Below are 24,730 nucleotides of genomic sequence, written 5' to 3' on the forward strand. Positions count from 1 at the left end.
TGAGATCCAGATAAATTTAACATCCCACGGGGGTTGGGAGGGTAAGAAAGGAGGTGCTTCGCACGAAGAAAACAATAACCCAAGAAGCTGGGAAGGTATGTCTGTGTATGTGAGGGGGGAGGGGGGAGTGGAGGCCCTCTGCATCTTTATTGGTGGGGGTGGGAGTATCTAAAGAGAGGAGAGGCTGGCCAATCCAGAACTAAATGTCCAGAAACTAAAGGTCTCTAGGAATAAATGAGTAAAAGTGCAGGCAATGAGATAACAGGGATGTCAGGTTGGGGAGGCAAGGGAAGAGAACTGAGGGAAGTGGTGACAAAGCTGCCTCTTAATTTAATTCTTAATACCACCTCCTACAATGTTTTCAGGCAGCATGTCCCTTCAATGGCTTATGTTATTAATTCTGAATTATTCCTTATCTACTGCCTTGTTTTCTGCTGCATACAAATGTATCTCTCTATTCTCTACTGTTATGATTAAAATTTGGGGGTTTAAGCTGTGGCAGGCAAAAATTAGTTTCTCTGTCAAGGAGTATTATATTTTATGAGGTTTATTTAAAATTAAGAGTTTAAGAAAATACAAGTAAGAAAGCAATTGCCTAGATGGGCCGAGAGGCCCATTCAACCTCACCTACATCATGAGAGACCCCTTTGCTTGCAAGTGGAAACAAGAAAAAGCCAGACCTGTAGGCGGAGACTCTTTAAATAATTTTTTCTCGACCCAGGTGAGAATTCAGGTGAGGTTACAAGCATTCTAGAACCAGAGCAAGGAATCCTGGGGATTGAAGTCTTAGGTTCAAATCTCCATTTTTACACTACCTTACTTAAAAAAACAAAACCCTTCACCTGATCCAAAGATTCCCACATTATATCCCTCCTCTTTTTTTATATAGTTAAGATCCTAGAAAAAGCTTTTTCAAGCTCATGTCTCACAATGTAAATCTCAATAAACTCAATGCAACAAATACCAGTGGCTCCCTATTTTTCCCTAAGACCAAATCAAAAACATGCTATTTATCACTTCTGACTCTCCACAACCTAAGCTTTCCTATCCAGTCTCATTCACACACTCCTCAGTCTAGCAACAATGGCCTAGTGCTATTCTTCATATGTGATAATTTGTCTCCCAACTCATCCTGCCTATAGGGCCTGGACTACTGACCACATACTATATCCTACATCAGTAAAAAGGCAATGGGTAGCACCAGGAATAAGTACTGTTGCAAATAAGATCTGTACTACTTGTTCTGCTTGCCAAAAAATTCAATCAAGGTGCATTCAGAAAGAAAGGTTTGAGGGGACTTCTGGTCAAGATGGCAGCTTAGAAGCAGCAAAAGTCCAGACCTCTGAAAACCCTTCCTTACCAATCACAAACTGAATGCTCCTAGGGGACTGAAATTCAAACATAACAACAGTACAGAGGAAGGGAACCCTTCTTCTGGACTCAAATCAAAAGGTACCCCCCCAAAAGCCGGAATCTGAGAATACCCGGGTCTAAGGGGAAGACAGAAGTAAGGTCCCAGGACCCCTCCCCCCCAACCCAGAGCGCTGAGCCCCCAGCAGCAGCAGGAACATCAGGGCAAAGGTGCTGTTCTGAAGGGTGCACCTTGAAAGCAACCTGGGCCAGGCTCAGGGAGTCCAACACAGATGGCAGAAAAGCAGGGTGAGAGAGACGGGGGAGCCTGTAGCCCCATGGTTGGGTCCTTCCATCAGAGTCTCATCGGAGTTTTTGCCTCGGGGCACATCCAGACCAACCCAGTTGAACCTAATCCCATCAGGAGCCCTCAGAGTTCAGTGAGGCCCAGACCCTCCCCCACTAGAGTGCAGGGCCTCCTGAAAGGACAGGAACCTCGGGGCAGACAAAGGCAGAGGGGTACCTTGCAGATAGTGCTGTGCCAGGCTCAGAGCGTGGAAATAAGGCACCGGAGAAGCAACTGGAGGGAACTGAGAGCAGTAACACCCAAAACGCTGGCAGGAAGGGGAGGGCAGACCCTGGGCTTGCCCGGGAAGACAGTACAGCTGCAGAGAACAGACAATTTGCCTGGGGCTAAAGACTCGGATCATCAGAACCATACACTGAAAGCCAGCCCTCCTACTCAGGTTTCTGACTGGAAAGTGGAGGAAAAACCAGAGAGATGGCAAATAGTGCAGAGGTGCAACAGCCTCCAAACACCAAGAAAATCAAGAAGAAGGGGGTGATTTTGGACACATTTTATGGAGCAAAAAAACAAAATACAGCCAAGATAGAAGAGGAAACACAAATACCCCAAAACCTTCCAAAAGAAATGCAAATTCTCCATAAGCTCTTAAAGAATTTAAATTGGAAATTATCAAAAACATGGAAGGCTTCTTTCAGGAAAAATGGGAAGCAATGCAAAAGGAACTCAGCAATCTGAGGGACCAAAATATGCAAATGCAGAAACAGCTCAAAGCCTCAAAAAACAGGTCAGACCAAACTGAAAAGGAAAACCAGTATTTAAAGGTCAGAATCAGGCAACTGGAAGATAATGGTCTTGCAAAAGAGCAAGAATTAATAAAGCAAAGTCAAAAGACTAAAGAATTAGAAGATAACATAAAATATCTCACTGACAAGGTGACAGACCTGGAAAACAGAGGAAGGAGAGACAATCTGAGAATCATTGGTCTACCAAAAAAGCCATAAATAAACAGTAAACTCGACATCATAATACAAGATATAATCAAAGAAAATTGACCAGAGATTCTAGAACAAGGGGGCATTGAAAGAGTTCACAGAACACCTTCTACACTAAATCCCCAAAAGACAACTCCCAGGAATGAAATTGCCAAATTCCAAAGCTTCCAAGCAAAAGAAAAAATCTTACAAGAAGCCAGAAAAAGACAATTTAGATATAAAGGAACACCAATCAGGGTCACACAGGACCTAGCAATTTCCACTCTGAACGACCATAAGGAATGGAACATGATATTCAGAATAGCAAGAGAGCTGGGTCTTCAACAAAGAATCAGCTATCCATCAAAACTGACTATATACTTCCAGGGGAAAGTATGGACATTCCACAAAATACAAGATTTCCAAGTATTTGAAAAGAAAAGACCAGAGTTCTCTGGAAAGGTTGACATCCAAACACAAAGAGCAAGAGAAATTTGAAAAGGTAAATACGAAGAAAAGGGAAAAGGAGAAAAGTGTTTATCTTTTTCTTTTAGTCAAACTCTCTTCTATAAGGACTACATTTATATCAAATTATATATATTAATATGTGGGGAAAGTGTAATGTGTAACTCTCAAAAATTGTATTCATCATTAGAGTAGTAAAAAGAATCACACATAGGGAAAGTTTGGGACATCAAGATGATATGGAGAAAGGGGGAGATATAAAGAAAAAGGGAGGGGGGGAATTGTTGATGATACTAAGATATACTCCAAGAAATAGAAAAAACAAACAAACAACTAAATAGAATAATCTTTGTCACACAAAGATACACATGGGAAGGGGAGGGGAAGAATTCTCCTATAAGAAGGAAAGGAAGAGAGTTTTTACTTAAACCTTACTCTCAGTGAAATCAACTCTTAGAGGGAAGAGCATCTATATCCACTGGGATCTTGAATTCTATCTTATCCAACAGGGTAGGGGAGAAGGGGGGGAGGGAGGGAGGAAGGGAGGGAAACAATCTTTATAACAAAAACCTCTGACAAAGGTCTAATTACTAAAATTTATAAAGAGCTAAAGCAATTGTACAAAAAAATCAAGCCATTCTCCAATTGATAAATGGGCAAGGGACATGAATAGGCAGTTTTCAGACAAAGAAATCAATACCATTAATAATCACATGAAAAAGTCTTCTAAATCTCTTATAATCAGAGAGATGCAAATCAAAACAACTCTGAGGGAGTGAGACAAATACCTATACAGTCAAGTCATGAACTAATGTTTCAGAAATTAATAGACTGACTCTTTTGAGTAAAGCGAATTTTGCTTTTTCTCACTATAAAATGAGAGGGCAAGAAGCAACTACATGATAAAGTGGATGAAGGACTGGAAATCAAATTTAAAACCTGAGTTGGAATTCAGGCTTCTACTGTGTGAAATTAGAATCATAGTTGGAAGTGGTCATCTCATTTCTGGACAAGAATTCTTTCTTGAACATTTCCAAAAAGTTATCGTCTAAGATGCAAACTGTCATGGAATTTCAAACTATCTACTCTATTGAGAAAAGTAGCTGTCCATAGCTATCAAAACAGTATAGTCCAATCCCAAGAACTCTGAGGTTCCTGACAATAGATCTTTTAGATTCAGTTCTGAACTTTTAAAAATCCAAAGAGGTATAATCTTAGGATGTGGAGGTCAGTGCCAGAACACATGGGCTCCAAGATAAGACACAACATAAGCAGTCAACCTACCCAGAAGCTCTATCTGGGTCATAGTTCAGTTCCAGGAGAAAATTCCATTTCAGGAACGAAACCTGGAGAGATTAATAAATTAAAGATGAAAATAACATCCAGTATCAAACCCAGAGATCCTCAAGTCGAAGGAATGAGCAACTCCATAACAACTCTAACTAGAGACTTTAAGGAAAAAATAAATTTTCCACAAGAATTTCATCAATTCTTAGAACAAATGAAAGAAGAGATAAAAAGTGAAATACGAGTCCTAGAGGAAAGAATTGGAAGTAGAATAAATAGCTTAGAAGAGAATGTGGAAAACCTTGCCCAAAAAGTAGAGTTCTTGGAAGCAAGAATAGATCAAAAAGAAATCAATGACTCCTCAAGACAGCAAGAAATATTGGAACAAAATCAAAAGATTGAAAAACTGGAAAAAGAAAATGTAAGACATGTGGTATCAAAAACAACTGATTTAGAAAACTGGTCAAGAAGAGAAAATATTAAAATTATTGGGCTCCCTGAAAACACTCATCTAGTAAAAAGCTTAGATACTATTTTTCAAGAAATCATAACTTAAAATGGCCCAGATTTATCAGGACCAGAAGGAAGAGTAAAAATTGAAAGAATCCATAGATCACCTCCTATTAGAAATCTTCAAATGAAAGCTCCCAGGAATGTCATAGTTAAGATTCAGAATTCCTATATCAAGGAGAAAATATTGCAAGAATCAAGAATGAAACAGTTCAAATACCAAGGAGTTACAATTAGGATCACACAAGACTTTGCAACTTCAACATTAAATGAGAGGAGATCTTGGAATATAATATTTAGAGAAGCAAAAGACATGGGTTTACAACCTAGAATAATTTATCCTTCAAAACTCAGCATAATCCTGTATGGGAAAAAATGGATATTTGATTCAGTAGAAGATTTTCAGGCATTCTTGATGGAAAGACCAGAACTGAGTGTGAAGTTTGAAATAGAAACACAGGAATCCAGAGAAACCTAGAAAGAATCCTGGTAGTGTGAAATGATACTGAGTGAAATGAGCACAATCAAGAATTAATATCAACACTGTAAAGAGAAATAATGCTGAAAGTAATGAAAAAACTGGACAACCAAATTTTGAGACAGAAGAGATGGACTCAGGATGGATAAAGAAACCTATATTTTTTTGACAGACTACCAGGATTAATCCCACTACGGGGATTAATTTTGTTGGTGTTACAAATCCTCTCAACACTGTTTTGGAGGAGAAATGAGAGGTTGGGTTTAGCAATAATGATGTCTTAATGGCCATTGCAATATTGTAAATTCACACAAAGGAAGAGAAGTTCAAATAGCATGGCAAATGTTTTGAAATGAAAGTAAAGAATTTTATACTTAAAGCAAATGGTATGAAGCTATCATTCCTAGTTTCATATAAAGTCTACTTTTTTGTGTTTACATGTTTTGTTTTATGTTTGGAAGGGCTTTTTATGTTTATTAGTAATAAAAATTAAAAGTCCCCAACAAGTTGTAATTCACATTGTCTTTGAAGATGTTTTATGACTGAGAACCTGCCTTCCAAGCTATCATATTTTGTTATAATAGAAATTTGGAAATTTTCATTACAATAACTTGTCTGATCTCCAAAACATGGGGCTCACTGGCTCTGGTTCTGAACTTTTCTGTCCCTTCCAACCCACCTCTTTTAAGAAAAAGAAGCTTGATTCTTCCCCATGACATCCTATATGAAGTGATCTTTCTTTACTGCTACTGTCAATCCTACTTCAATATGTTTTGAAGTTTCCCATTACCTTGAAGGACAAAGTTCAACCTCTTTACCTTGACTTTCATCTCCCTACATTTTGACACTAACTCAGTCACTCCAGCCACATCTCTCATCCACTGAAGACCACCAGTATTCTTACATTTATTCCTTTCTCTTGAGAAATTTGCTGCCCCCCTTCTTTCATTCATAAAAAAAAAGTTCCATGAGTGAGTTGAGGATCCTTAAGAAGTATATCTTACCTTGTCTAAAAGCTTTTTTTGATGCATATAATAAATATCTGTCAATATAAAAAAAAAACAACTCTGAGGTATCACCTCACACCCAGCAGACTGGCTAACATGACAGTGAAGGAAAATAACGAATTTTGGAGGGGATGTGGCATAGTCGGGACATTAATTCATTGTAAGACTGTTTATACATCTCTCCTAGGAGGATATTGTCAACTTGCTTCATATTTAAGTACATTACAATAATGACTTAAGAGAATTGCATGATATGGGAGTATTGATTCAGTCTGGTCCATTGGATTATTCTCTTCATAATGTTCAAACAAGTGATATGGTGTATGTGAAAAATTTTGCAAACATCAGCAACAAAAAGAGAATTGGGTGGGTCCTTATAAAATTGTGTTAGTTTCACCTTATTCGGTGAAAGAATTAGGAAGAGATTCATGGTACCATTGTTTACACATTAAATTAACTCATGGAATTCATAATGAAAATGTAGAAATTGTTGAAGAAGAAAATGAAGAGTTCATGGAAAGCTGAGATTCATCAGTCAAATAGAGTGCAGTCAAAAAGATCAGTAAGGAGAGGATGATTCCAGTGGTAGAGGACATTCGGATGGAAGAGGACATTGCAGTTGAAGAGAATTCAGAAAATTGATGGATATTGTACAAAGACTAAAAGACATAAGTATTAAGCAGATAAAGACTTTGAAGGGAATTTTAATGGAGAGGATCAAACGATTGATAGACTAAGGAATTTGGGTAATGTGATATAACATAATATGCATTCAAAGATACATTTTACTACCATGAATTGTGGAGATGAAGAATTCTACAAACAAGATGAGAAGAAGAAAAAACTGTAGTTTTGGTAAATATATTGCATGCAACAGTAACACAACAGTAACACTGACATAATACTAACAAAACAACATAACATTGCATGAATAGCAACATAACAAATATATATATATATATACACAAAAACATAAACATGGTTAAGATACATTGATTCACTAATGTATAACTAAGTACTAACAATGTTATAATTAGTTTAAAAGTAGACAGTTACTAACAAAGAATAGTTAACTACTTAGTATAAAATTTAATATTGGATTTAGGAAATTTAGAAGAGAATAGTATGGAATTAGTATAGGAATATAGGTAGATAGGAGACTTATTTTACATAGGGATAGGAATTGATAGATTTGAGGTTAAGATTGATAAGATAAAGTAAGATACTGAATTACATTATAAAATACATTACAACATACATATGTTACAAGGGAATCACTTTAAAAGACTGATATATATTAATTTAAGGTCGCCAAGGAATCAGCTATGTAATTCCTAAATGAAAACTTAAGTCAGCCGTCAATCTTTTATGGAGTTTAATTACAATAGGAGGAAGTAATTAGAGATAGAGAGAGAGAAAAGGGAGAGAAGGAAATAGGGCTTAAATACCCCTTCTGTTTAGGCTGGGCCAAAAGGCCCAAGCCCTTAGATAGCTGGGGCAAAGAAAAGAGATCAGTCCCTATTACTCACGTGAAGAAGGAAATAGGGCTTAAATACCTCTTCTGTTTAGGCTGGGCCAAAAGGCCCAAGCCCTTAGATAGCTGGGGCAAAAAAAAGAGATCAGTCCCTATTACTCACGTGACCAAAATGGAGAAACAGTCTCAAAGGCCCCCACCTTCAGCTTCCTCCAGAGCAAGCTTCTCCGAGCCCACAGGAACCACACCGACCAACTACTCCACCCCCCTCTGGAGTCTTCAGACCCCCTATCTTTAAGGAAACCATCCAAGTTCCTCCCCTCAGTTCTCCCATCTACCAATCACTGTTCATCAATTTCCCTGTGTCAATGGAGGCTCTAGCTTAACCCAGGACCGCCCAGAGGTTTCTGGCTTTTGCACATGTCTGTTGAAGGTCATATTTTCAAATGATTAAATCTTTGCTCCTTTGCTACAGCCCTTTCTAAATCCTGTTAACCTGAGTAGGGTAGAGATTGGAATAATTAAATTTTGATCTAGGCTGCAGCCCTTACTCAATCCTGTTAGGACTGAATAGGGTGGAGATTGATTCCAAGTATCTCCATTGTATCAATTCTAAAATCAATCATGACTCAAAGAAATTCCTGTTCTATGCTTAAGCATAGGTCAAAGTCCTTTCCATTGTTCAGCAAAGGGTTTCTGTCCTAAAGTAATCTTAAGAAGGGAAGAGAAGGAACCTTCCATGCCAATGGGGTTCCCATTCCAATAGACTATCAGTAAGAAATTTTCCAAGTATGAAATATCCCAATGGTGAAATTTCCAACATTTATAAGTCTAAGGAAATTTGAGGTTTACACATAACATACATTGCATAGCACACAGGACATATAACAGATCACATATCACACAAAATTGTAAATACATATGCAAAAATAGGTAAATAGTGTGTATTATAGCTAGGATTGTAAAATTAATTGTATTATAGGGTTGTATACATGTAACACTTATGTAAACATGACATACACATATATATGTGTGTGTCGTTTGCATGTGTTATGTGTATATATGTAAAACTTATCTAAATAGATCATATTTGCTGTTTTTTACACAGGATAGGATTATGTTTGATTTTAATCTGTTTATCTATGTTAAATATATTTTCCATAAGTAAATTCAGTGGCTTCGTTTAATTTTTTTGGTAAAACGTATATAATGTGTTTATTGTTTTTTTTTTTTAATTTTTTTGTCTAAGTTTGCTGTTCGTGCATTGCAATCGTAGAATTTTCTGTATTAGTTGATAAGAGTTATATTTTATAATTTTAATGTTTTTACATGAAATTTATGTTCATATTTTAATGTTATTTGCCTGTTTTGCTTTTGCATATGTTTGATCGGTATTTTGTACTTTGTAATTGTTCATTATATATTTTCCTGTTTTCCTTTCCTTGATTAAAACCCCTAGAAGAGTATAGTATTAGATAGGATAAGATAGATGAGTGTAGGTTATTCATTATTTTGGGTAGAATTTAAGTCTAAGGAAAATATAAGTTTGTTAGTGCACAAATACTAAAATAGCATTTTCAACACAATTTTGGTTTTGTGCAAAGGGGGGAACTGTGGTAAGGATAACATTAGCTTTGCTAAAAAGCAGGACATAAAAAGCTAACATTCTGGAACTCTCAGGAGGAGAGAGACAGTTCACACTGATAGTTTCTTCTCTGGAGGAAGAAGGAGACTTCGAAGCTGCCAGGAGACTGGAAACTACCTTCAATCAATCCATCTTAAGGAAGTGGTAGAGACAGTGGTTAGCACTCCATTCAGGAAGACTGAGTTAGTGAAACCATTTCTCCCCTTCCTGATTCCCATGGTGCTGTTCTTCATACTGGAACTTCTGCCAGACCCAAAAGAGGACTCCAGTTTGTGAGACTATTTTGGCCTTTGGACCAGTCCCTCCCTAATATTAAGTAGTTATTAAGGAATTAATTAGACTAGTATAGAAAGTTGTTAGTGGTTTAGAATACTGACTTTTGGGGTTTAAGTTTAGATCTCCTCAATTCCCTTCCTTTCCCCCATTGCTTAATAAATAGTTAAAATTACGTGCTCTACATAATATTTTAATTATAGTTATTTTCAATCACTACATCCACAAAGCTGCCCACGTACTATATTCTAAATCCTACATCACAAGAGCTGTCCTCAAATGCCTAGAATACTCTCCTTTCGCACCTCTACATCTCAGAACCCTTGATTCCTTTTAGAGCTCAGGTCAAATACTAGCTAAGAGGTCTTTCCTGTCTCCTTCAGCTATTAATACTCCCACCATCACCACCAAATCACTGTGTAATGATTCTGCAAATATCCTGTATTTATCTACCTGTCAATTCACTCTGTTGCATTTTCCTAATAAAATGAAATAATCTTCACTTTTGTATTTTAATCTCCTATGCCTAAACCAGTGTCTAGCATACAGATGATGCCTAATAAATACGTATTAATTTATTGCTTATATATACTTAGAAAGGGAGGCTAGAGTCAAGGTCATGAATGGGTTTTTAATTATTGTTAAACATTTAAACAGAAAGCCATGGGAGATGCTTAAGGAAAAGAAACTTGGCAACTCATTTGACATAAAGAGCTAAAGGAAAAGGACCAGGGATGGTGGTAGTAATAAACTTAGGTGAGTGGAAGCATAGAACTGCCCTTATTAGAAACAGGGAAATGAAAGGGAAAGATAATCATTTCTGTTCAGGGGATATTGAGTCTGGCAAGCCAATGGACATTGAGGTGTAGATAATTGAGCAAGCAGATGGTGATGTGTGACTAGTGTTCAAGAGTGTACATTGTGTAGATTTTGAAGTCATTTGATTAGAGATGATCATTAAACACAGAGTGGCTGTTGAGTTCAAGAGTATGGGATAAGGATGATGATCCAAAAAGGAGACATGGAGAAGGAATAGTCAGATAAGTAGAAAGAGAGCCCAGAAAGTAACATCAGGGACACCAGTGGAGGAACAGATGTCCATGAATGATGAAAGCCCTATAAACCCATTATGAGATATGTTTTTATCCTCATTAGAAGACAAATTAATGAATAAGGACAAATCTTCAGCACTGGAATAGAGTAAATTTCATAAGAACAACTACATCTCAAACTCATGACCTTATTCCCATTACCACTATCTTGATTTAACTACCACCATTTTTCCTGAATAGTTCAAATGCATTCATGCAGGTGGGATAATAATTTAGACCTATTATTTGATTAAGTATTATCTCTGGATACATAATTTGGTTCTAAGTAACACTAAGAAAGACTGAGAGATTCCTATTCTAGAGTCAAATGTGTGAATTTTGTAAACAAAGACCTTAATTTTGTATCTCTGTGACCATGACACTTCATTCTTTTCAAAGGTCATAAGTGAAAAATCTATGCTTCTTGGAATCCTGAAATATAATTGCTGGGAGGGAAAAGAAACTATTTTCTTTACTATCCATCATAATTAATGTTGACCAGAAGTGATTAGAGAGTCTTTTGTGATGCAGGAGTCATTCAGATACCTTTGCAACAGGACATTGACAAGGAACAACCAAAGTCTCATTAAATAAACACATAGAGATGCTTGTAAGTTGACTGTGTCTCAATAATAGGAAGGAACATGGCTCTTGTTCCCCAGAAAACTACTCTAGACACAGCAGACATTACTCCCAGAGAACACTGCCAACTCAGTGCTGATGAGATAGGGAATTTTAAATAGGAAAGCTATTTATAGTAAAAGGGCCTGAATGCCCCAGACTACTGTGTCAATGCCATGCTGGATGGAGTGTGGCTCTGATTGCAAAAAGCCTCTTCCTTGGAGCACTTGCTCTGTGAAACAAAATTCACTCTTTTTGTTATATCTGCAGAAGAGTCTAGAATGGTCTCCCTAACCCTTCCCCATCACTTTCGACTCTTTCCACATCTCACAAAGGCTTCTCCCTTTTAGAAACTCTAATTGGAAAATCAATGGCATTTCTTCAAGGGAAATTCCCTCTCTCAACTCAGGTACCTTCTCAACCCCACCCCCACCAATCTCATTTGGTTTTGATCTATGTGCCACTAGCAATCTCTCTGAAGATTGAATGCATAATTAATTCAACAATTCATTTAATGTTACCACATAAATATATGCTAAATATATTCATCATATATTAATTTTATTATTAATTATTATACGTATTTTACCATAATGAAATAACTAAAATTCATAAAGGCTTACAAAGCAATTTGCAAGTATTATCTCCTTTTACCTTTCATGACAACCCTGAGAGATAGATGCTATTATCATCGCAATTTTGGAGATGAGGAAACTGAGGCAGGTAGTGGGGAAGCGATTTCCCCATGGTCAGACAATTAGTAAATATCTGAGTCTGGATCTGAATTCAGGACTTCCTCACTCCTAGTTCAGTGCTCTATGCATTTCTATACCTAGCTGCCTCACCAGAGCTAATATAAGTTAAATACAATAAAATATATAAATGTAAATACACTATCTCAAATGAGTCAATATTGGTAAAATGCAGTGCAACCTTAAAATGTAGTGCTATTCTAAATCAAAATTCTAGCTGGGTTATTATGTACAAAAAATACAAGACAATATTAAAGGGGAGCTATCATCATAGCAACTGGAGGGACTCAGGAGGGGCTTCCCAAGAGGAGGTAGTAGCCAAGCTGAGCTCTGAATAATGAACTATTCAATAATACAGATATGAGCACCAGTCTTTTTTAAAATTAATGTGCTTTTCCAATCTCCCTCAGAACTTATTTTAAAAGTCAATTTTAAGAACAAAAAAGGAAAATCATCACGCTGTGATAAGAACATAGATTAGAATTGCTTACATGACTAAGGATAATGGGGAATATTTCTGGTTTGGTAAAAACCAGATTGTATTATTCTGCTTTTTTTAAAAATGTACAGAAAAAATGCTGAGTTATTTTTGACACTCCAGGGCACAGATTCCTTATTGTTGGGAATCCTGTCATAGTAATTCCTATGGTGATATAAAAGAGGCTGGGTTGATGGGGTCAGCCTTTCCACCAAGATAGCCATTACTTTATTAAATGGTATCTTGGGTATCCCAATAAAATTAACATGCTGGGACTTCTCTGATCCTATAAAAGTATTTTAAATCAAGCTTCTCAAGATATTCAGGATGATTTTTGCTCTTATAATATTAGAACTTTATAAATTAAATTCTTATCTACTTAAAAAAAAAAGTCTATCCTCTCCTCTCCTCTCATGCCCTACCCATCTACAACTTGGATGGATGAAACACAATGGAGGATACAAAGGAGACAATAATCTCACTTTCATGTCTTTTTTTGTCTAACTCAGTTGTTCTTACAGAGGATACATTGAGAGAAGCTTCTGGAAATTCTGAAAACAGTAAACATAAATGGAGCTGTTAATGATGTTTTTTCCCTCCCAGGAGGAAAAAAAAACACTCATTTTTGTTTTCTCTCTGCTGCCATATTGCTAAACTTCTTTTCCATTGTTATTGCAAGTAAGATGATGATAGGTACTGAGCTGATTTGTCCAACTGGTAATCATTCAGAATCACTCCACCCTGCCTTGTACTTTGTTCAGGTTTCCCATCTAACCAGATTATCCAAGAGTTCAATGTGCTGCAACAGACAGGAACTGGTCTGAACAAGTGGTTTTGCCTTAGTGAATGCTTCCTTAGATTAGACAGGTCTGAGGAGGTTCAATAAGTCCATCCCCCTCTCTCCACATACAACCCTTCTGAGCCAAATATCCATCTTTAATACTTAAAGGAAAGGCCTTAGTTACTCACCTGGGTACACTTTACAGTGGCACACTCTCCAATATGACAAGTAACCTGACCTCGATTGCATATGCAAAATTCACAAGGAGAGCTCTTCCACATTTCATCATGATACCGAAGAATCCCATCATACAAGCAGTGTCCTGTGGATGACCTGCATTTGTCACAGCACTCCTTGGGATGATGTACTTTGTGCTGACCCTAGAGTAAGAGACAGGAAACAAAGCTGAGAGCACTGGTCAGGAAATGAGGGTCATGGGGAAGAGTCAATATTATCAATAGTGTCAATATGTTGCAAGGTATCAAAATTGCAGGTTAATCATTTCCCATTTCTGATCCAAACAACACTGGTAACCTCCTCTTCATCTCTGGCTAAATATATCAGCATCATCAAGATAATGAGAAAGGATATTAAAGTCTCCTTTGTAGCCTATATTGAATACATAATATCACCTCTTAAGTAAATACCATGATTCAGGGTAACACTGTACTCCCCCAAAATACCTTTTCACAAGTGAGTGGAGGACATTCATGTTTATGGCATCTGGTCTCTCCTTTGTCACATACACATGTAGTACAAGCATTTTCAGTCCACTGCTCACCATGCTGAGTGAAAGAAGAAGAAAATCATAGGCTAAACATGAAAACAAGGGAAAACCCAAGAGGAGAGGGTACTGAGTGGCAATGAGGACAGCTGCCTCCCTGACATGCAAAACTTGTTCTCAAAGATGAAATTCTCTTTAATGTTGAGAGACTGAGGGAGGAAAAAAAATTAAATCCCTTCTTGGTAAAGATATGGAGCTATGGGTACAAGATACAACATATTTTGTTGGATTTAGCTAGTGCTCTAGCTAGGTTTGCAGAACTGCTTTTTCTTTTCTTCTTTAATAATATCCTATGTTAAAAAGAATATCTCATGGTGAAAGGAGAGGCTATGCAGTCAGAAATTAAGGTGATGTGGAAAAATCCATTAAAATTTACATGCCATGCATATACACTCATACAAATATATGTGTGCTGAAAGACAGATCTATACATATAGATGAAAGAAAGAGATACTGATATAAGAAGAGATATAGATGGAGGATGGATAAATGGAAAGAGACAGATGATAGCAAAATCAAAAGAGATAGCTACATAGAGAGATGATAAGTGATAAAGAGAGATGATAAAGAGATACTAAATACAGATAATAGACATATATAGAAATATAGATGACAAATGGATGATAGGGATACAGAGAGAACAGAAATAGATACATATATAATACATACATATTTGATAAAGTCAAATGATGCAGGTTCTGAAGAAAATGTCACCATCTGTTTTCCTCTCATATCTCTTAAGAGATAAAACTTGGCAAAATCCCTTCACAATATCCAAGGCATTTCTAAAGCAATGTGGCACCTGCAATCCATCTCTTCAGATGACTGACCACATTTTAACTAGAGAAATGTGAATGTAAAATAAGCTGCTTGGATAAGAGCGCACTATCCTGCATGGCAGTATTATGGAAATGAGACACATTTTAAGTACCCAAGAAAGGCTGACCAAAAAATCACTCGCCGACAAAGTACTGGTCAATGTAATTAAAAAAAGGAAAGAAGAAAACCAAATTAACAGTATCATAGATGAAAAAAACAGTATCATAGGAGGAGAATTCACCTCCAATGAAGAGGAAATTAAAGCAATCATTAAAAAATATTTTGCCTAATTACATGGTAATAAACATGCCAATCTAGATGATATGGATGAATATTTTTAAAAAATATAAATTGCCTAGATTAACAGAAGAAGAAATAGAATTCTTAAAAATCTCATATCAGAAAAAGAAATCCAACAGGCCATCAATGAACTCCCTAAGAAAAAATCCCCAGGGCCTAATGGATTCACAAGTGAATTCTATCAAACATTCAAAGAACAGCTAATCCCAATATTATACAAACTATTTGACATAATAAGCAAAGAGGGAGTTCTACCAAATTCCTTTTATGATACAAAGATTCCAAAGCCAAGCAGGTCAAAAATGGAGAAAGAAAACTACAGATGAATCTCATTAATGAACATAGAAGCAAAAATCTTAAATGGGATACTAGGAAAAAGACTCCAGCAAGTGATCAAAAGGGTTATTCACTGTGATCAGGTGGAATTTATACCAGGAATGCAAGAATGGTTCAATATTAGGGAAACCATCCACATAATTGACCATATCAACAAGCAAACTAAAAAAAAAAATTACACGATTATCTCAATAAATGCAGAAAAAGCCGTTGACAAAAAACAATATTCCTATTGAAAACACTAGAAAGCATAGGAATAAAAGGGTCTATCCTAAAAATAATGAACAGTTTCTATCTAAAACCATCAGCCAATATTATCTACAATGGTGATAAACTAGATGCATACCCAATAAAATCAGGAATGAAACAAGGATGCCCATTATCACTTCTATTATTCAACATTGTACTAGAAACACTAGCAGTATCAATTAGAGAAGAAAAAGAAATTGAAGGTATTAAAATTGGCAATGAGGAGACCAAACTATCACTCTTTGCAGGTGATATGATGGTCTACTTAAAAAATCCTAGAGAATCAACCAAAAAGCTAGTGGAAATAATCAACAACTTTAGCAAAGTTGCAGGACACAAAATAAACTGACATAAGTCATCAAAATTTCTATTTATATCCAACACATCTCAGCAGCAGGAATTAGAAAGAGAAATTCCATTCAAAATAAACCTAGACAATATAAAATACTTGGGAATCTATCTGCTGAAACAAACACAGGGACTATATGAACACAACTACAAAACACTTTCCACACAACTAAAACTAGATCTGAGCAATTGGCAAAACATTAACTGCTTATGGGTAGGAGGAGCTAACATAATAAACATGACAATCCTACCCAAACTTATCTATTTATTTAGTACCATACCCAGCAAATTGCCAAAAAGATTTTTTACTGAATTAGAAAAAAAACATAACAAAGTTCATTTGGAATAACAAAAGATCAAGGATATCCAGGGAAATAATGGAAAAAATACAAAGTAAGGTGGCCTTGCAGAACCAGAACACAAACTATACTATAAAGCAGTGGTCATCAAAACAATTTGGCACTGGCTAAGAGACAGAAAGGAGGATCAGTGGAATAGACTTGGGTTAAGTGACCTCAACAAGAGAGTCTATGATAAGCCCAAAGATCCCAGCTTTCGGGACAAAAATCCACTATTTGATAAAAACTGCTGGGAAAATTGGAAGACAGTGTGGGAGAGATTAGTTTTGGATCAACACCTCACACCCTACACCAAGATGAACTCAGAATGGGTGAATGACTTGAACATAAAGAAGGAAATTATAAGTATATTATAAGAACACTGAATAGTATACATGTCAGACCTTTGGGAAAGGAAAAATTTTAAAACCAAGCTAGACTTAGAAAAAGTCACAAAATGTAAAACCAACAATTTTGACTACATTAATTTAAAAAGTTTTTGTACAAACAAAACCAATGTAACCAAAATTATAAGGGAAGTAACAAATTGGGAAACAATCTTCATAACAAAAACCTCTGACAAAAGTCTAATTACTCAAATTTACAAAGAGCTAAATCAGTTGTACAAAAAAATCAAGCCATTCTCCAATTGATAAATGGGCAAGGAACATGAATAGGCAGTTTTCAGATAAAGAAATCAAAACTATTAATAAGCACATGAAGAAGTGTTCTAAATCTCTTATAATCAGAGAAATGCAAATCAAAACAACTCTGAGGTATCACTTCACACCTAGCAGATTGGCTAACATGACAGCAAAGGAAAGTAATGAATGCTGGAGGGGATGTGGCAAAGTCAGGACATTAATTCGTTGCTGGTGGGGTTGTAAATTGATCCAACCATTCTGGATGGCAATTTGGAACTATGCCCAAAGGGTGATAAAAAACTGTCTACCCTTTGATCCAGCCATAGCAATGCTGTGTTTATACCCCAAAGAGATAATAAGAAAGAATAAATGTACAAGAATATTCATTGCTGCACTCTGTGGTGGAAAAAATTTGAAAATTTGAAATGTCTTCATTTGGGGAATGGCTGAACAAATTGTGATATATGTTGGTGATGGAATACTACTGTGCTCAAAGGAATAATAAAGTGGAGGAATTCCATGGGGACTAGAACAACCTCCAGAAAGTGATGCAGAGTGAGAGGAGCAGAACCAGGAAAACATCGTACAAAGAGACTGATACACTGTGGTACAATCAAATGTAATAGTGGCAATGCAGTGATCCTGAATAACTTGGAGGGATCTATGAGAAAGAACACTTTCCACATCCAGAGGAAAATCTGTGGGAGTAAAAATACCAATGAAAAAACAACTGCTTGATTACATGGGTCGAGGGGGATATGATTGGGGATGTAAACTCTGAATGAACATCCTACTGAACATACCAACAATATGGAAATGGATTCTGGTCAAGGACGCATGTGGAATTGTGCGTTGGCTACGGGAGGGGAGGAGGAGAGGGAGGAATAGAAAATGATTTTTGTAACCAGAGAATAATGTTCAAAATGGACCAAATTAAAAAATTAAATAAATTTTTAAATAATCTCTCCCCATAATCACAGAACTTGCTGAAAATGTGAAATAGCATAGAGAATGACAAGAAGGTGTGATATCAAAAATTTATTTTTTGTTTGGTGGCAAGAATTTTACTTTTTTTACAATAATATTGAGGCTAAATGAGAGGTACTGGTGGCTGGCTGCATTTGGAATAGGGAAATACTGGGGCCAGGTAAATAGCTCAGGGGATTGAAAGCCAGGCCTAGAAATGGAAGGTTCTGGGTTCAAATATATCCCGAGACACTTCCTAGCCATGTGATCCTGGGCAAGTCCCTTAACCCCCTTACCACTCTTCTGCTTTGGAACCAGTACACAATACTGGATACAAAATAGAAGGTAAGGGTTTAAAAAAAAAAAGGAATAAGGAATTGCCTGGAGCAATGAGAGATTCAATGATCATCCCAAGAACACACAGTGAGGATATGTGGATTTTGCACTCAAGTTTTTCCAGCTCCAAGACCGGCTCTCTACATCACTCCATGTTTGTCTCAAATACATTTACTTAATAAAATTTTAATAAGCCTGCTCCTGGACAACAGTTAGGTAACATTAACTTCCAGAATGACAGTAAACAAATGTTCAAAGGAAACTTTAAGACTCAGTTGAATTCATTATACTGCCAGTCATTTTCAAAACACTTTACTTCCATACAAAGCGAAGGCATTCCTAAAATCACCTTCCTTTGAGATGCAATTCCCAATGGGTTCATCCATAGAGCCATCTCCTAGTCTGTTACTTTGAGAGTTGATGCCAGCCAAAAGGAAGTGGCTGACTTTTTTATTTATTTGAATAAATCTATCACCTCCTAGTCAGCTAGACATCCAAGGGAATTAATATACCTTCATTAATTTAATTCATTCAACCAAAATTTTATGAATACCTGCCTACTAGGAACACTGAGATGGCTGGAAGAAATACACAACACTTTTCCAATTATTTCCATAGTTGGTGTAATAGAACCTCTATATATTGCTACTGCCTATATAGAAAGATTATATGTATAAATTTATGTCTATACATATATGTGTTTATATATCTATAGAGAGTAGATATATTTACTGTTGTTCAATCATTTCAGTGTTGTCTTTATAACCCCATTTGGAGTTTCTTGGCAAAGATACTAGAGTCATTTGCCATTTATTTCTCCAGCTCATTTTACAGATGGGAAAACTGAGGCAAAAGGGATATGTGACTTTCCCAGGATGACAAAGTTAGGAAGTGTCTGAGGCCACATTTGAACTCAAAGAAATGACTCCAGGCCTAAAATGCTATCTATTATCCCAGCTTTAACACACACACACACACACACACACACACACACACACATACACACACACACACACATATTTAGTCCAAGTCCCAGAAGATATAAGGAAAGCAATTCATAAGATGGTTATCACCAATAATATTTTATTTCCTAATTCAAAATGTGTGAACAATAAACATCTCATCTACTAGCTCACAGAACTAGGGACCACATGCCAGAACATTCCTTTACATTTCTTATCCCCTGCAAAAATTTTCCAACATAAAAAAGTTTCTAGGAAAGGAAAAAAAGACATTAATTTTGGCAGAAAGACAGACAGTCTGACTATGAGAAGTTCACAGGGAAAGGGTCAGAACACATGTCAAGACACCATGGAGGCTATATCAAAGACTACCTGGTAGACTTTCCCATCTGAAGAGCAATGTCTTGGAAGACACTGTGGGCAACATTTCCCCGGGAAGCGAATTACTTCTTCATCCTAAACAAAAAAGACAGGGAAAGAACATAGAAGAAGTTAGAAATTCACAAAGTCTTCAGTGAAGCCAAATAAAGTCAACAAGCATTTCTTTATTAAGTATCTACTACATACCAAGCATTATGCAAAATGGAGAAGGGATGCAAAGAAAAGCAAAAGGAGTCTTTTCTTTCCCTTAATTCAGTAAACCTGATTTTATATATTTAAGCATACTTTTAAAAAATATCATTCTCAGAATTAATCCACTGTTCAGTCATTTCAGTTATATCTGACTCTTCTTAATGCTCTTTGGGATTTGGCTATTTCCTTTTCCAGTTAATTTTACAGATTGGGAAATAGATACTTGCCCAGGATCAGACTGTAAAAATGAGTTCAGATTTGAACTCAGGAATATGAATCTTACTGGTTCCACTATACCACCTACCTGCCCATTTATCCATTACCCTGATGTTTTATAGAAACAAGCACTATCAAAGTTATAGGAACATGAGATTATAGTTCTTGAGCTATACAGAAGCTCAGGGTTCATTGCACTGATTCATTATTTTTTTAAACCTTTACCTTCCATCTTATTTATTATTGGTTCCAAGGCAGAAAAATGGTATGGTCAGTGATGGCAAACCTTTTAGAGACCAAGTGCCCGAACTGCACCCTCACCCCGCAAGTGAACCGCCTGCTTACCCCAGGCAACTGAGGGAGGAAACGCTCCTAGGCTGCTGGGCCCCAGGGGAGCAAGTCATGTGAGAAATGTCCTCAGGCAAGGTGGAGATGGGGAAGGGGAGCAGCACCCTCCAGCAAGCAGGTGGAGGATCACCAACATGAGACTAGGCAATGGGGATTAAGTGACTTGCCCTGGGTCACAAAGCTGGAAAGTATCTGAAGTCTAATTTGAATCCAAGACTGCCCTTCTCTGGAACTAAAATACCATTGTTTAGTAGGCTGACCATTTGCTTCAGAGTTGTGAGGACTGATGGCTATACTTTGACTATACCTACAGTTAGCCTCCATGACCCAGGGCCTCCTATCTCTAGGTCTGTCTCTTAATCCACTGAGCCATCTAGCTGTCCCTTTAATCCTTTCCTTTTAAAGAAGAGAAAGCTGTATCAAGTGTCATCTTCATTTATAAAAATGGTTTAGAGACCTTCCATTCCCAGGATCTTCTCTTTGCAAAGTTGAAAACAACACCAGCTCTTCTAAGATTTATTGGTGAGTGGGAATATAGATCCTTAATTGAGTCATTTCCATTTTCACTTGCCTTCTCCTAAAGTGTACATACTTGTCTGTGAATTGGGGGGTGGGGGGTGTTAAGGCATTTATTACCATAAAATTAAGCTCTGATTATAAGAAAGGTGATAGGGCTGGAAATCAGGTCAAAAGCCCCTATCTAAATCATTAAATCTCAGGAATATATGTACCTGAAGAAATAAATTCTCAGAACTAGGTCGCTAATAGAACTAGGTCGCTAGGAGAAACCACACTAAACATCTACTATGTGCCAAGCATTGTGCTAGGTAGGGGATCCTGGTTTGTGATGTTTTTAGACAAGGAGGAACAGGCAAGACATCAGCTTTTTAAGAGTATGAAAAATGACTCCCCTTTCTGACTAAAAGAGGTTATGTGGTTCCAAAACATCTGTGTGTATTTTTACAACTTCAACAGTGATATAACTTCCTCACTTCATTTCTGTTACTACTAAAGGTAAGGGGAGGCCAGATGCAAAGAGCTGCAAGTCTTTACTTTGTACCTCTCTTTTAAACTCAGCACATCTCTCCCTTAAAGAGAGATAGAGGGGGCAGTTAAGTGGCTTAGTAGACAGAATGCCAGGTCTGCAAACAGGAAGTCCAGGGTTCAAATGGCCTCAAGACACTTCCTAGCCACATGACCCCAGGCAAGTCATTTAACCCCATTTAACTAGCCCTTACCACTCTTCTGACTCAGAACTGATACTGAGTATCAAGTCTAAAATAGAAGGTAAATAAATTTTTAAAAATGAATGGGGAAAGACATTATGTTAGCAGACTTAGATAATACATTCCCAGCTTGCCTCTAATCACTCCCCACCTCCTGCCCCTATACTATCTTTCTAAAAGTTGGGATGGTGCCAAAAATAAGGGAGGATGAGACCTGGTCCCTGACAGTAAATCAGAAGAAATGAATCTAGAAAATTCTCTCAAGATAAATATTTAAAAACCAAAGGAGAAAAAGAAAACAATCAGAGCAGTCACAGAGTTGGAAAGAAGCCCCACAGCTGGGGAGAAACCCAAGGATTTTCTTTTAAAAGTGTGTCAGAAAAGAAGTTGTTTCCTTGGAACCATAGTGGGAAGACAGTACTATCTGTCTTTGCCTTTACTCAGGCTGTCTCCCATACTTGGAATGCATTCCCTACTAATAATAAATCAACAAGTACCTAGTAAACACTAACTCAGTGCCAGGCACTGTGCTGGGGATACAAGTACAAAGACAACTAAAAAATTCCTAGTCACAAAGAGCTGACAATCTATTGGGGAAGATAATATATATAAATAAAGACATTTATATAAGAAATATAAAGTGAATAAACACAAAAATATATCTATAGTAGTTTATACACACACACACACACACACACACACACACACACACACACACACACACATATACAGTAGTGAAATACAAAGGAATTTGGGAGAGAAGTCAGCACTATTTGAAGTGGGGAACAGGGATCATGAAGCGAAAGCTTCATATGAAAGATGATGTGAGGGTTGTGTCTTCAAGAACAGGATGGTGGGGGGTAGGGAGTGGAGTAAAATGGTGATGTAGAGGAAGCAAAAGTTCGGACCTCTGAAAACCCTACCTTACCAATTACAAACTAAATGCTCCTAGGGAACTGAACATCAAATCTAACAACAAGACAGAGACAAGGAACCCTCCTGCTGGACTCAACTTAAAAGGTATGCCCCCCCAAAAGCCAGAATTCAAGAACATTTCAGTTTATGGAGAAGGAACAAGGAAGGTCCTTGGACCACTCCCCCACCAAGAGCGCTAAGCCTCCAGCAACAGCTGGAACCTCTGAGTGGGCAAAGGGGGTAGTACCTTGCGGGCAAAGCTATGCCAGGCTCAGAGGGTCCAACAGAAGCAGTGGGGAAGCAGACAGAGGAGAAATGCAGAGTGGGATGTATCCTTGCAGGAGTGGAGACAATCCATATTTCCCCCTCCCCCTTCCCAAGATTTTGGCCTCAGGGCATATTCAGAAACCCAGCTTGATTTAATCCCATCAAAACCTCCAGAGAGCAGAGAAGCCCAATCTCCAACACCCCTCCCCCTCTGACTGCTGGATTTAATCCCATCAAAGCTTCCAGAGGGCAGGGAAACTCAAACTCCAACACCTCTCCCCCACAAATTGTGCTGAGAGATTTGCTGACAAAGCTACAAAGGTGAAGGCAGAAAGAAAAGCCCAAAACCAAAAAAAAAAAAAAAAAAAAGAGAGAGAGAGTAGCAAGAGCTCAGGAAACTGCAGGGAGTAAAGAAGGAGTAAATATGAGCAAACAACAGAAAAAGAAAAAAAATACAATCGACAGCTTTTATGCAGGCAATGAACACAGAGCAAATGGAACAGAGAAATATGAGGGAACTCCAAACAAAGAAAAAAAACAGAAATACCAGCAAATTAGATATAGGCTCAGGAAGGACTCAAAATACAATTCAAAACACAATTAAAAGAGGCTGAAGACAACTGGGAAAAGAACTTAAAAACAAAGATAAGGTATCTGGAAACAAAATCACTTGAAATAAAAGAAGAAAATAGTGTCTTGAAAGCCAAAATCAACCACCTTGAAAATGAGGCAAAGAAGATGAAAGATGAATCAAAGGAGATGAAAGATGAGACAAAGAGGATTAAAGATGAAAGATGACTTTGAAAGAAATTCAGACCAGAAGGAGAAGGATGATCAAAAAGTCAGGGATGAAATCCAGTCTTTAAGAACCAGAATACAACAACTAGAAACAAGCAACTTCACAGAGCAGCAGGACACTATAAAACAAAATCAAAAGAATGAAAAAATCAAGGAAAATATGAAGCACCTCCACCACAAAATGGAAGATTTAGAAAATCATTCCAGGAGAGACAACTTAAGAATCATTGGTCTACCAGAAGACCATGACAAATGAAAATGCGTGGGCATAATGCAACAAGAAATTATCCAAGAAAACTGCATTGATATTCTAGAACAAGAGGGAAAAGTGGAGATTGAAAGAATCCACAGATTGCCTCCTGTACTTAATCCCCAACTGACAATACCCAGGAATGTTATAGCCAAATTCAAGAATTTTCAGACCAAGTAAAAAATATTACAAGCTGCTAAGAAGAAGACATTCAGATACCATGGAACCACAGTGAGGAAAACACAGGATCTGGCTGCATCTACAATGAAGGACTGAAAGGCAGGGAATATAATTTTCCAGAAAGCAAGGGAACTAGGTCTACAACCAAGAATATTCTAACAGGAAAAAGTATGGTCATTTAACAAAATAGAAAGAATCCCAAGCATTTGTAAAGAAAAGACCAGACCTGAACAGAAAATCTAATGCCCAAGCACAGAACTCAAGAGAATCATCAAAAGGTAATTAAAAAAGGGGGAAAAAAGAAAATGAAAACAAAAACAACTTTTTTTTAAAGAGACCCAATAAGTTAAAAAATAAGAAAAGAGGTCATTGGTAACTCTTAAAA

General features: G+C 37.1%; 1 protein-coding gene across 4 annotated transcripts in view; it reads right to left on the reverse strand.

Annotated features, from left to right (window-relative positions):
- The window catches only part of FRAS1 (Fraser extracellular matrix complex subunit 1), a 637,413-nt gene that overhangs the window by 389,715 nt on the left and 222,968 nt on the right, over window positions 1-24,730 (reverse strand). For all 4 annotated transcript variants that reach the window (XM_056803248.1, XM_016423079.2, XM_007495970.3 and 1 more), the window contains exons 7-9: window positions 19,945-20,028; window positions 14,174-14,275; window positions 13,679-13,870 (exon numbers count right to left, since the gene is read on the reverse strand). In XM_056803248.1, coding sequence (XP_056659226.1) covers window positions 13,679-13,870; window positions 14,174-14,275; window positions 19,945-20,028 — 378 coding nt within the window. The remainder of the gene's footprint in view (window positions 1-13,678; window positions 13,871-14,173; window positions 14,276-19,944; window positions 20,029-24,730) is intronic.

The sequence above is a fragment of the Monodelphis domestica genome, chromosome 6 (assembly GCF_027887165.1).
Source record: "Monodelphis domestica isolate mMonDom1 chromosome 6, mMonDom1.pri, whole genome shotgun sequence".
Taxonomy (NCBI): Eukaryota; Metazoa; Chordata; class Mammalia; order Didelphimorphia; family Didelphidae; genus Monodelphis; species Monodelphis domestica.